The following is a 13,262-nucleotide window of genomic DNA, read 5'->3' as shown; positions in this document are numbered from 1 at the left end:
CCGCTCTTCAAACGTGGACTCCTCTTGTAATCCCAAATCTATTCCTACAAGCACCAGTACTCTATCAGTATCACAAGACAGAAATCTGCACCAGGTATTAGAATTTAAAGCAGTCAGAACTTATAAATTATTCTTACAGAGAAGAATTATTTCAGTGTCTGGGCCTTTTAATTTGATTTTCTTCCAGGTATCACACTGAGCATCTACCCATAGAGAGAAAGTATTAAGTCTGGCTGATGGGGAACTATTACTGTGAAGAACCAGAACAAAGTAATGTATCACTGATCCTGGTTTGGATGGCAGACTTATTTGCTGAACTTGGTTTTTAAATGTAACTTTTTCAGAGGGAAAGATAAAGGAACAGAGATCAACTTCTATTAAGAAAAGTGTTGTGCACATTTTAAATGGTATTTTCTTTGCTTGCATCTGAATTACATTCTAAATAAAGAATATTAAACCCAGGATGTGTACATGCAGTTACGTACTGCTATTCATTTTTCTCCAGTAAAGCCCTGAGTATAATGTTTATATGAGAATTTAGTCAAAGAGCAATAGCAGACTTCAGAGGTCAGCAGAGCTTCAGAATTATTGTGGACAGATTCACTGTCTTGGGTGTTATCCACAAAGCTTTACATTTTTTAAAACTCCCACCATAACCATCAGGAGACATTTACACTCGCAGTTGATCAGAAAAAAAACCAGTGAGGGATGGCATGCACAACGGGAGTGCCATTCGTCTGGAAAAACCGCGTGGCACCAACAGCAAGTTCAGTGGGTGACATCCTGTGAATCCACCCAACAAGTTCAGGTTTCAAACACATCACATCAATCTACTCTTAAACCATTATAAACCAAAATCACTGCAGGAGGGTACAAATTCCCATCTCAATTAGGACTTCAGTCTTAAAGTATAAAAGCTGTTACAGCACAGAATCTACCCCTGTATGAGGGCATTCCGCAAACAGCAGAATTAGGATCCTAAACCTACCGGATGCATCCAGTGAACACTCCAGTATAACAAATTTATCTCTGAAAAAACACGTGACTAATTCTAAATCAGATTTTTAAAAAAATCAAAACTAAGTGCAATGAGAATTTTGCCTGCCTCTTTGCAGACACATACTACCTACAGTTAATTATTTTTTAAGGTACTTAAGGGCTAGCATATGTCTCCCTTGAGCCTCTCAAGGATAATGGTGTGGGGCTGAAAACATGAGCTTCAGAAATGTCTAATGACAAAGCTCAGGTGGACCTGTTTCCTTGAGTACCTCAGCCTAAATAAGTTGGGATCGTACAAGAGGTTCACAAGGTTAAAAGGAACAAAAATAAAGTTACTAGAACCAAAAATCCCTTATTCCTCTCCAGTAAAAGCAGCCACGATGCTGCAGCCAGAATCCTCAAGCACAAGGAAAGGGCAGAAGAGGAGGGCTGAGAACCAGAGCCCCGGGAATGAGTCACTGCTCTCACTATCGCAGGTGTGGTTTCCACCTCAAGTAAACATTCAGCCAGGACTAGGAGTGACCAAACAAAACCTGCTGCTGCCGGTCAGGGGACTGGACAGCTCTGGCTGAGCCATGCAGGGCTGCAGCAGCCAAAAGAAGAAAAGGAAATACCCAAGACGGGTGAACTGCGTTAGGGTTCCAACAGTAACTGCCCCTGATGCTTTGTGTATAATGAGGTATGGAAAATCAACCGCTGACGCCTTTTCAGCAAGAGCACACAAAGCAGCAGAGTTCGTTTGCAGAACACGTTCCAGACCATCTCCAAAGCAGCGCCGGGCAGCAAGGCAGGAAAAAATTCCCAATTTGTGTTCGCCTCTCAACTATCAGAGTTATCACCAGCCATAATGCTGAAGACACTCAATTCCCTGGAGATATTTACCTTGACATGGTTCTGTGTTACCTGCAGGAAACGCGCTCTCTGTCCACCCATCAGGCTATCACTTTTCATTGCTATTCACTTAAGACCAGCAAAAGATGTCTGAAGGCAAGTTAACGTAAATGAGCCAGTAATACAGAAAAATCTAATTCTACAGAAAGCATCACGTAGTACCTGCAGCTTCACTCCACTGTAAGACACAGCACTACCCAAACACATTAACTTCCCATAGGGTGCTCAGATTATCCTCTTTGTTACTAAAGTTTAATCCATTTACAAATGCTTGAAGCGCTAAATTAGTAAAACTAAATTTGTGTTCTATTTGGACACTGTAGATGCTTCATGGACAACATCATGGCAGAGATTTGAATTTCACACTTTGTATGCCTAATCACTCTGATTTCACAATATGTCTTCAAGGCTACACTGCATATGTAAGCAATTTACCTTTCTATTACATTGGAATTATTACTTTTTTTGAGACTACGCAGTTAGCTCTGCCGAAAACCATAGTTTAAAGTCTTAGTATAACAACTTTTTGATTTAAAAAAAAAAAATCACAAAGAGCACAAAAAGGGAGAGAATTCTTATATTTCAGATTAATAGAACTTACAAGACAAAAAAATATACATAGTAAAAAACTAAAATCACTGGTTTTTCCATTCAAAAATTTTAATAAAATATGATCTTCTCTTTACACTTTATTCTTCTCCATCACTCAAATTTAACCTTTCTGTGCTTCCAGACGAACAGCTATCTTATAAATTACCTCGAATAAAGCTGTCTCCTCTCTTCATCCATCTGAAAGCGTATTTCTAACTCATACCCATTTCTCAGTTTTTCCACTCCTGTTGAGCTCTGTACATCTCCCTTACGATATCAGCTGAATGCCAACTATTACATTTATGTAATGTGTATTTCAACATAATACACTGACTGCTCACGATATAAACACAGAAAAGGAATTCTGTGGATGATGTCCAAGTATTACTATTTAACATAGGTAATGACATCCATCACCAGCTAGCATTACTTGGAGTTTAGTAGCTTCATCATTCTTGGGGAAGAGTTTCTAAACACTGAATACTTATATAACAACAAGTAACAGAGATCAGTTTGCATTTCTAAGGATGGAGCTCCACAATTTTTTCACATTAATGCACTATTTGGAAAAATTCTTCTAATAAGATGCACCATCAAGCTAAGATGCTATTTTGTATTTTCCAAAATTACTTAACACTCTTGCAGCTTTGCTTAAAATAGCCACACCCAGACAGCATCATAGCATTTCAGAATGTAAAATTTAGCACAATGATACAGTAGACAGTCATGGATAACTAAAAAGTGTAACAATATAGTTTCCTTTCTGCTAAGAAAAAAGGCTCAGTCTATACACACTGTTCCCTTCAGGTTCAAAGCCTGGCCTTGTGCCCATGCGCTCTCCGAAGTCTGCAGGAAGAACAGGAGAGGATGCTCAAGGCATTCTTTTGGCTCCTTCCCTGGGAGAAGAACATGTCCTTGTGACCCCTTCTCCCCCACTCCTTGGGAATGCTGTGTTCTTGTTCTGCTGGCAGCACCTCAACGTGTCCTTTGTGTCTCTGTAGCATCCTTCCCCTTGCTTTGCTGAGTCACATTAGGAAAAAAAGATGCACTGACACTTAACTACCTCACACTACCTACTTACTGAGCCTCACAGATAGCTGTGTAAACCTTCTCACAATCATAATATATGTAGGTATATATATCATAATATCATAATATATGTAGGTATATAGAATCATAACAAATGTAGGTATATGGAAAAGGTATAAATTAGTCATTGAAATGAGTGCATGGGCCAAAGTTCGGAGGTCCTTTCTCAACATTCTTCCCCTCCTCAGTTTAAAATACAAAGCTACTGAAAATACTTTCTTGAAATACCATCAGCATTCCATCCTTCCACTCCCTTTGAACAACATTTTTCTATCAAGGTGCTCACAGCTGCATGTGGTAAGTGCATTATATCCTTAGATTTAAAAATGAATGCTGTGTTCCTACATCTCGCCACTTAACCAGCCTTCCTGCAGTTAAAACAATGCAGACACAGCACATCTTTTAATTTCATTTTATTAATAACTTCAACTCCATTTTTCCAAGAGATCCTTTCAAAACATTACTGTCCTGACCATTTAAAAAATGTTTTGTGTACACAACAAACACAGTAACTGTTTGACCAAAGTTCCACCAACTTCAGGTCTCTGGTTTACGGCCCTGCTGTCAAACTCTGTTTTCAATCCAATGAATTCCTGAAAGCCTATCAGTACTCAGATATGAAAAACTATTATTCCAAACATGCAGAGAAGGCAGCCCAGCAATCTGAGACTGAAAATGATCCATTTTAATGACTGAAAGGCTGAAAACTTGGAAGAAGGCTTTAGCTATCTAGTGACTTTGCCCACCTTTCCACATCCGTGAAGCGAGGAATTACAAAGCATCCCTTTGCAGTATGAGCAGAATCAAGTCCAAATTTTGTCAAATTTACAGTGTTCAAGCTCACAGAGACGACTACTGAACACAAAGGCTAAAACTACACAGTAATTTGTATTAGAATTTTGAGATGTCAATGTGCCAGTTTTGAGGAGATGACATCAAAAAAGAATGATGATTCTTCCATTAATTTTATTTCACCAACTGGAAACCAAGAACTGCAGTGTAACTGTAATGAGTGTTAAAAGAGACAGTCATCACGAAAACTGCATCTTTAAGGACAGATTTTTGAAAAATAAAGTAGAAGGTAAACCAGCAGATATTTGAAAACCTGAAGTCTCTATTTGTGACCAAAAGCCTACTTCATCCAAATCAAGAATTTAATTCTTAATACTGGCATAAAAGGGATAAAAGGTAAAAGTTAGCTCATAATGTAAAATTCCCAACATTTTATATTATTCTGAACCAATCACAAGCAGTGTAGGGTACATTATTTTTAATCTTGTGAGCTACCAACAGTAAAAACATCCAGACACCATATACAGAAATTAATAGTGGAGACATGCTTTAAGCCATGGGCAAATCATATACTTCCTTTTAATTTGATAGTGCTAACGCACATTGCAATTTTTCCTGTCAAGCACTTGAATACCCACATAAAAACCCAACTGGTGACTATAATACAGAAGCAAGTAATATCATCCTCTTTGTCAATGCTTGGGAAAAACAGAAGAAAGAATGGAGAAAAGATAAAGCTTAGGAAAAAAGCTCTAAACAGTGTTAAACTTTATGCAATGCACACTTCACTACTCGCATTAGCCAAATAAAACTGGAAGAATTGTACACTGCCTGTGAGGTCAATAACACTGAAGATACCATGAACAGAAGTTGTGATTAGAAATGACACGGAGTAAGAGATCATGTGAAAGGTCCAGTCAGTCTTTTTCCTCCCTAACAACAGTACTTTAATTTCTCTATCATGACAGGGGGCAACACTACAAAAGAAAATAATTTTTTTAACATTAATGTGTGCAGGATGGCGTTACCATTTTTTTAGATATAGGCACAAATAGTATTTATATCCATGTAGCATATTTTGATTCTGGCTATTTTTCAGTTCACTTTTACATTTATTATACATTAAATTATTTTTAGGAGCTTGTAAAGTTTAATCTGCACTTTAGAAAACAAAGTAAAAGCCAATGGAATCTCAGAGAAACCAACAGCGAGTGCACCTCCAGAGTAAATAAAATCCTGTTATAATGGCTACGTACAGTGTTAAAACTTCCCAACCTTTTACTTCCCCAAGTCTACATCTGGATATCCAGGTTTACTCCCAGGTCATCCACCACCTGTTAGGTGGGTTGGAATCAGTAGCTCAGTCAAGGACACATCGTTGGCAACCCATGACCCAAGTCTGGAACATTCACTTCAGACAGAGAATGGACGTTGTGACAGTGTATGGAGAATGGAAAGAAATTCACTGAGCTCGTGTATCTGTACAGGCACATCTGTGTGCGCACAGATACAGATGTCTGTTATCAACCACATCTGCCTTCCCAGCAAAACAGCAATTCACAGATTACCTCAGCGACTTTTGGAGGGACTCCATCACCAAGAACTTCCCTGATGAAGCACTGCTGAGTCATATAATACGACAGTCCACAAGTCCTCTTGAAAGCATCTTTCAGTCGCTTCAGCTCTATGTCTGTAACTGTGTTGAGTGAGAAGAGAGGAGAAAAAACAGATTTGGTCAATAAAGATGTGGTAGAAGTGTAATAGCTTAAGGACTTTCAAAATCCTACACACCTTACATTTACCTTTATAATAAAAAGATAGGAAGAAATTAAATGCATGATTTCACCAAATAGTGCTAAAATCTGACTACTAGAAAATGAGTTCTAATAATCTAATCTAACCTTCCCAAAAAAGCATAGTAGACCTAAAGTTAACATCGATGATTACAACAGTTCACTGCCTGAGTTTTCACTGACTACAATACGTATTATAATTTGTTCCAAATTAAGCACCATTATTGTCAGACAAAAGGAAAAGAAGCTAACTTCATGATCAATTTGACATTGCATGTAAGTCAGAGAAATTATCTGTAACCAACAGATGTAAATATTATTAAGAGCAGCTCCAGCAGCATCCTTCAAGCAGTTTCATCTAGCAGCCAGTATACTTTTTTGTATATATAAAAAAAATATTTCATCACCACTTATATGCTTATAAGACTTTATAGCAAAGCATGAATCTAACAGGAATGCTACAGTTCAACTTTGGACTAAATGTGATTATTCACCTAAGATTATCTTGCACAGTCAAAATCTGATTGCCAGCTAAAACCTGTTCAAACTTGCTCATAATCTGCAAATGTGAAAAGTTTGATGACATCCTGTTTATACTTGCACAAGAGCTTCCTGAAAAGCAGTCCTGTCTTTCAGATTTTACAAGCATAAAGCAACTTTCTAACAAAGCATTTAAGAAGTGAACTATCTTGCTTAGCAAAACAAGTTCTCTGTCAAAAATCAAGTTGCAGAGAATAGCACACCATGACCCAGATCCCATGCAAGGTACCACATAGTGCAGAAAGAGCTCTTGACCATCTCAAACCAAAAGAAATGATGCTGTACTTGATAGCTCTTTCGCTGTATTTATAATAAAGCATTTTCCTTCCCCTGATATAACAAGCTAGACAGAAACAACACTGGCATGGCCAAAACCTTGTGAAGCTTTTTGTCAGCCAAAACAAAAAAGTAACACTTGAGAGCTTAATCCAGCACTTTCTTTAAAATTTCTACATTTCGATTAATTCATTAATCGAAAGAAAAATCACTCCTTAAAAGTAACTCACATTGAAGCACTGCTCCCTAATTTCAACCCTGGTCAAGACTGAAATGGACTAGTGACTTCATTGAACAATTGTGTGTAAACTCAGAAATGGGGGCATGTTTCTTTTTAAATGTTATTACAGATTCTGGGTACTTTTGACCAGAAAAAAACCCAAAGACTCTGAGAAATAAACCTTAAGTGTGGCCCACACAGCACTGGTGCCATCAAATAACATGGGCTTGGCAAAAGGCATACTCGAGTTCCCATCATTGCATACCTTGTTTTAATAAAACAAGCGCACTTTAATTATATGGCAGAAGAATGTTGTTATAATGCCACTACCTGGCTTATATGGCGTTTAAATATCACTATTTCATATTAACATCTGCCCATGAAGTAGTTTTCTTTCTTAGTGCCTTTACATGTGACGCTTTAATGAATGCTCAGACACAGTTAGGCACACCAGTTCAAGCTTTCCTCCATGATTTCCCTAGCTAACTGGAACCAGACTGTCCGACACGACATTTACAACCTGAAGGGATGTTCTCCACACTTCCACCTCTTCTGAATTACAGAAACAGGAAGCAAAATAAAGATTCTGCAAAGAAACCGCGCCTCACACTGCAGCCTTTCCTCCAAACATGTGCAAGAAACGAATAGAGGTGCTGCGCATCACGGTGTGCTTCACCCCAGCTCATGTTCAGCCAACAGGAACAACTCCCCACCACAAGCTTAACAAGCAAAAGCTTGGGATTGCTAAGGGGACATAAAAAAGGGAAGCTACTGGCTTCATTATCCTGGCATGGTAAAGCAAACAACCAAGATCCTAAACACAATCTAGCAAGAGTTCTTTGATTAAAGTATTTTCATTTATTGTATTTTTTACATGCATGCGTACACACACACACTTTTAATAAAAATTGACTCTGTTTTTTAGTCTTCCTCTGTGAATTTTTTTTAACTCCTCACCAGTTAATCCAATCTGGTTTGTTGTCATTTGGCAAAAAAAATTATACACAAAGCATTAACTAACCAGATGCTTCCAGCTTTACACATATTATAATGGACTTTCAAGTAACCTAATTATTCCTTACTGCAGAAACAAGGTTGAAACACACACAACACACAGAGTCACTTAACATAGCATTGTGTCATTATCAATATTTTTAGGTTTACTTTTCTGGTTCATAGAAAATGTAAATTATTTTCATTAAAAATTATGAAGACATTTTTTTTCCTAGCAGTGATTTATAACCACTGATTTCGTGTCCCCTGTTCCAGTTCGTTGAAGTTTGCTCCAGTGTGGCAGCACGGCAGGGAGGAGCAAAGGAGGCTCTGTATGAACTCTGCTGCCCCACAGATTCCTGTAGCGCAGGGCAGAGCATTTCACTCGACTCCAGGTACCTCCCAGCTGCTGGCACTGCTGAGCCCACTGCAAAAGCACTTCTCCGGAGGAACACCAGTACCATCTCGCCAGGTTACACTCATGCACTATTTTCTTGCTAGGATTAATTAAAAGATAATACAACAGCCTATAGACATGTAAAACTTCCAATTACTGTTTTAATAGAAGATTTTATTTATCCAATAAATGTGAACTAACTCTATGTAATAGGCTAGAATATGAAGTGATTTTAGTCAGTCAAGTACTTTCATAACCATAAAATTTACTGGCCATTCCTTTATGAGATTTACCTGTATTAACAGAAATTAATTTGCAATCTGACAAGCTTACCTGCAGACCACATTAGTACTCTAGAGATCTCTTATGTTATCACCTTACATCCCTAAGTGCAGGAAACAGGTTACACGCTTCTAGGAGTCACCGAAACACAACCACTCCCCTGGTGACAGAACTGCCCAGAGAGGTTTCTTGTGTTAAACTCTGAGCCGTGAATTCATTTAACCTTGCTCGAGTTGCGGTTTCGCAGGGCAGAGGCAGCCTCTCCTCTACTCTGAGCAAGTTTCACTGTATCACAAAGTGAAGGCCAAGCACATCTCGGAAACACACAGCACTCCCAAGAGCACTGCAGGCAGCAGCCATCAGGATTTCCTTCAGCACCTCTGACTGCCAGGTGTGTGTTCAGGAAAATCCCATCCATCCACATACACCAGGAAATGCAAAAGCCACTGGACTCCTACTGAAGGCAAAGAGAACGCTGGCAAGAAGCACGGCCAACCAATAAGACTACGACATCCAAAAAGAAGTGTCAGCTTCTCATTTAACAGTAGATAAACCGATACTGCTAGTCCACGTTACATTTCAAAAGCAAGTTATTAGTGCTAGAGACCACTTCATATCATTGTTTACATGCAGGAACTACAGAACAGGTCATGGAATTACAGGAAAGGCAATAATTTCCATTCCTTCCCCAAGACACATTAAAATGACTGATGTTCACCATTTAAAGTAATCTGCAAAGCTTTGTAAAAATAAGTTTATTATACATTTAGATGCAGGGACATGAAAGTACTACTGAAATGAGCAGAGTATAAATCAAAGATATTATCAATGTTTACTATAAGTCTGGAAGACAAATAAAATATTAGAAAACAAAAGCCCAATACCAAAGTACCAGTTAATCAGCACAGAGATGGGACATGATGGCACATTGAGAGGAAATAAAACTAAGTCTGAAATTATGAAAGTAACATTTCCAGAAGCAATACATCTATTACTACAAGAATAAAAATTAGAAGATGTACATACCCACAAGCTACCTTTTTTCTCTCAATTCCACAAGTCCTATGCAGCAAGTATCATAGACCATGGAGATATTTTTAATCCCACCTTTAGACATAAATGTATAGTTTACAATCCTGCTTCCTACACTGAGTTCAGTTCCTTCATTACGGATATTCACTTTTTCCAAAGGCACAGTCTTGCCACACTCTTTCAGGAGACAGACGTCTACACACACCTAAGAAAAGACCATTCATATGCTGCTGTCGTAAGACAGACAGACAGACACACACACACACACTACTGGATACACTGCCGCTGCATTCATAATCTGACAGTGAAAAACACAACACGTAAGACTTCCCAAAATAAGTTTATGACAGTCAACACAGCAAAAACTGTCTCCACATTGCTCCTATAAACAACAGATGGCACAACCCCGATATTATTGCAGAGAAAGCAGTGCAATTTAAACTGCACGCCAAATTCTTTACACTTCAAGACTATAGAAACTAACTTTTTATTGTGAAGTTCCAATTCAAAATAATAAAACCAAGTTTCACTAGTTAGATACTGTATTCTAATTCTTAAAAATACATCTGCCTACTTCCAAAAATCACCACTGAAACAAATGGTCTTTTCCACAAAAGGGAAAGTCACAGACTTCATCATTCAGTGTAGGTAACTTCACTAATCCTAACCTTCTCCACACTACTGGAGCTGGATGGTTTCCAGTGAAGTTAAAGACAGTTTAACTGCAGATTAGTGCTGCTCCCAACTCCCCAGGGAATCTTCAAGCTCCAGTTTGTTTAATAAAGTTTAAATGAATTCATGCAACCTCAGCTAAAAATGTCACCGCAACTTACAATAATTGTAACAAACCTTCAGCTCACCCAACTGCCGAGGATATTTTTAGTTTAACAGTGTTACTTAAACTTAATGCTGTTTATATGGATTTACTACTCTTATTTCTTTAAACTCACATCTGTCCAGATAATGACTTGTGCAGTGCCTTCCAAAACAGTCCCATGCTGGAAACCATCCTCTCTGCGCTGCTTTCACTCCACATATTTATCCCCAAGTCATTCTGGAGTTCTCCTTTTAGAATAAAACTGCATTTGAAGCTCAAACTATGCAAGCCCTGATGCCCAATCCCAGACTTAAATTGTATTTTGCCAGTCACATAAAACTGACCTGGATTTAGGAGTGGATCCCCACCACCTCTGTCACATAAACAAGAGCTGTAGAGAATCAGTCTCAGAAGAAAAATAAAATGCTATATTTACATAGAAGCCTGATATCAGATGCTCTCATTCTGGACATTAGATAGAATGGTCCTTTTGAAAAAGAAAGGCAGAAAACATAGCTGAAGTTACTCCCTGCCTCCTCATCCTACTTAAAACTAACAGTGAAGCCAAGGTTAATTACCTGAAGCCTTTACTGTCTAACACTTTGCAACATTCCCGTGTGCTCAATCAACTATTCTCAAATTCAAAGTCTGTTTTGTATACAAATCGTAGTCAAAAGGGTATACATAAAACCAGTCCTTTGTGTATGACAATTTCTCTTCAGGCAGCAGATACTATTCTTTTTGCTTACCCATTCCGTAACATTAAGGTACATCTTCAAATGGACCTTAAGTTCTGTTTAACTAAACTAAGCCGGAGGAAATCAACCCTTCTAGTGGAGCTTTGGCAAGTTTGGCAGACACATTCTCCATTCAATTTAGAAACTTCTTTCTTTCCACAACTTGCAGCACTAATCCCACTCTCACCTTCCTGTCTTTATCTTTCCAAACACACAGCAAGGAGCACATGGTTCAATGTGCAGCGGAACCTCTGCCACTTCCAGACAAAGGTCGCACTGGAAAGCACAGGACAACTCAATAGAGCACACACCTGTATCAAACTCAGCAAAATACCTGTCTCAGCAAAAGCTACTCCACAGTTAACAAGACTGCTAGTGAAATTTATTGTGAGTAATCATAAAAGTACAACTACATAACTAAATATACCCAATACTGATGCTTTTATTTGTTTTGGAAAAACAAGAAAGAAAAAAATGGTTCTAGCAAAGCCGGTTCCTCACTCATAGAAGTATCTACACTGCATACTCCAACATACTTCCTTAGAGACTAATTAATCTAAGCTAAAGTTTGGACAAAATGCCTCAATAGTGTGTTTTATTCCAATAGCGTAAGAAAGTACTTAAAATCTGCCTTAATTTCCTGTTAATGATGTAACACTAGGAACACGACCGAGGTCGGGAACAGAAGAACCGCCATGCACCACAGTGCTTGGCACCAGGAACTCACCTGCTCCTAAAGCAGGAGCCACTTTCTCTTCAGCTGCTCTGCAATGCCTTGCAGAGAAGTGGAAATGTTTACAGATGCACCAAAGAGAAGCACCATCCAAATTTATGAGCAAGCACTGCTGCTTAAGATGCAACAGTTCACATCTGAATGTTAAGTACTGTAAGAAAGAAATGCTCCTGTCGAAGGGAGCTCATCTAAAGGTTAAAAGAAGTAGTTAGTCAGGCTTAATGGATTTATTACAGCTTATATAACGTTATTACTATATACTTTGCCTGTGACACACGCAATGAGATAAAGCACAATAAATGCATTTTAAATTCCTATTTCATATTTATTAGGAAAGTCAGATCCACCACGAAAAAATACCTTTCTTTACAATGCTTCTTCCCCTACCCTTCAAAATCCAAGCACAATTATGTAAAATGCTGTGGGGATACAGAATGAGATACAAAACGCAGCTTTCAAAAGCGTACAGTTGTCTGCTGTAGTAAAGGATAAGAACAGAAGCACAGCATTTGAACTCTTATCACTGCCCAAGACATTCCGGCAAGAGACACTTAACCTCTCCACACCTTAATCATCTCAATACTAAAACGAATATAAATTCTAGCCTACAGCAGACAGATGTCTGAAAAATTATAGAAGATACTCTGCAAAAGTACTATAAGGCACTACACTAAGGAGCTGCTTTAATTACTGAAAAGGACAGAATCCCAATAGTTTAAGTGAGGGTAAGTGGAATTAACCTGCCATGACTATGATAAATTAACAGCCAATTAACATAATCTGTAACTAACTGGACACAGAAACAATGCACGTTTCTGTTTTCTTTCATCTCATGAAAGTAATGACTGCTGAAAACAAAGCAGTGTTTTAGTAACCTCTATTTACACCAGAATCACAAAGTAACCCCTTAATCATCTCTTCCATTAGCATGAGGAGCAGTAACAGCACCAAAACCAGATAAAAATCTTTTAAGTCTCAAAAGCCTAAAATATATCATTTGGCTACATGAAAAGAAATTATTTATTCTCATTTACAGGTGAATAGAAAAAAACACCAAAACAAATCAAGGTAGAAGATGAT

General features: G+C 38.2%; 1 protein-coding gene across 1 annotated transcript in view; it reads right to left on the bottom strand.

Moving 5' to 3' along the window:
• The window catches only part of USP32 (ubiquitin specific peptidase 32), a 57,473-nt gene extending 48,825 nt beyond the window's left edge, over positions 1–8,648 (bottom strand). The window contains exons 1-2 of the mRNA XM_010189913.1: positions 8,435–8,648; positions 5,931–6,058 (exon numbers count right to left, since the gene is read on the bottom strand). Coding sequence (XP_010188215.1) covers positions 5,931–6,058; positions 8,435–8,648 — 342 coding nt within the window. The remainder of the gene's footprint in view (positions 1–5,930; positions 6,059–8,434) is intronic.
• Positions 8,649–13,262: the final 4,614 nt, after the last annotated feature.

The sequence above is a fragment of the Mesitornis unicolor genome, unplaced genomic scaffold (assembly GCF_000695765.1).
Source record: "Mesitornis unicolor isolate BGI_N332 unplaced genomic scaffold, ASM69576v1 scaffold4748, whole genome shotgun sequence".
Taxonomy (NCBI): Eukaryota; Metazoa; Chordata; class Aves; order Mesitornithiformes; family Mesitornithidae; genus Mesitornis; species Mesitornis unicolor.
The sequence above is the reverse complement of the archived record's forward strand: the minus strand, read 5'-3'. Positions and strand labels throughout refer to the sequence as shown.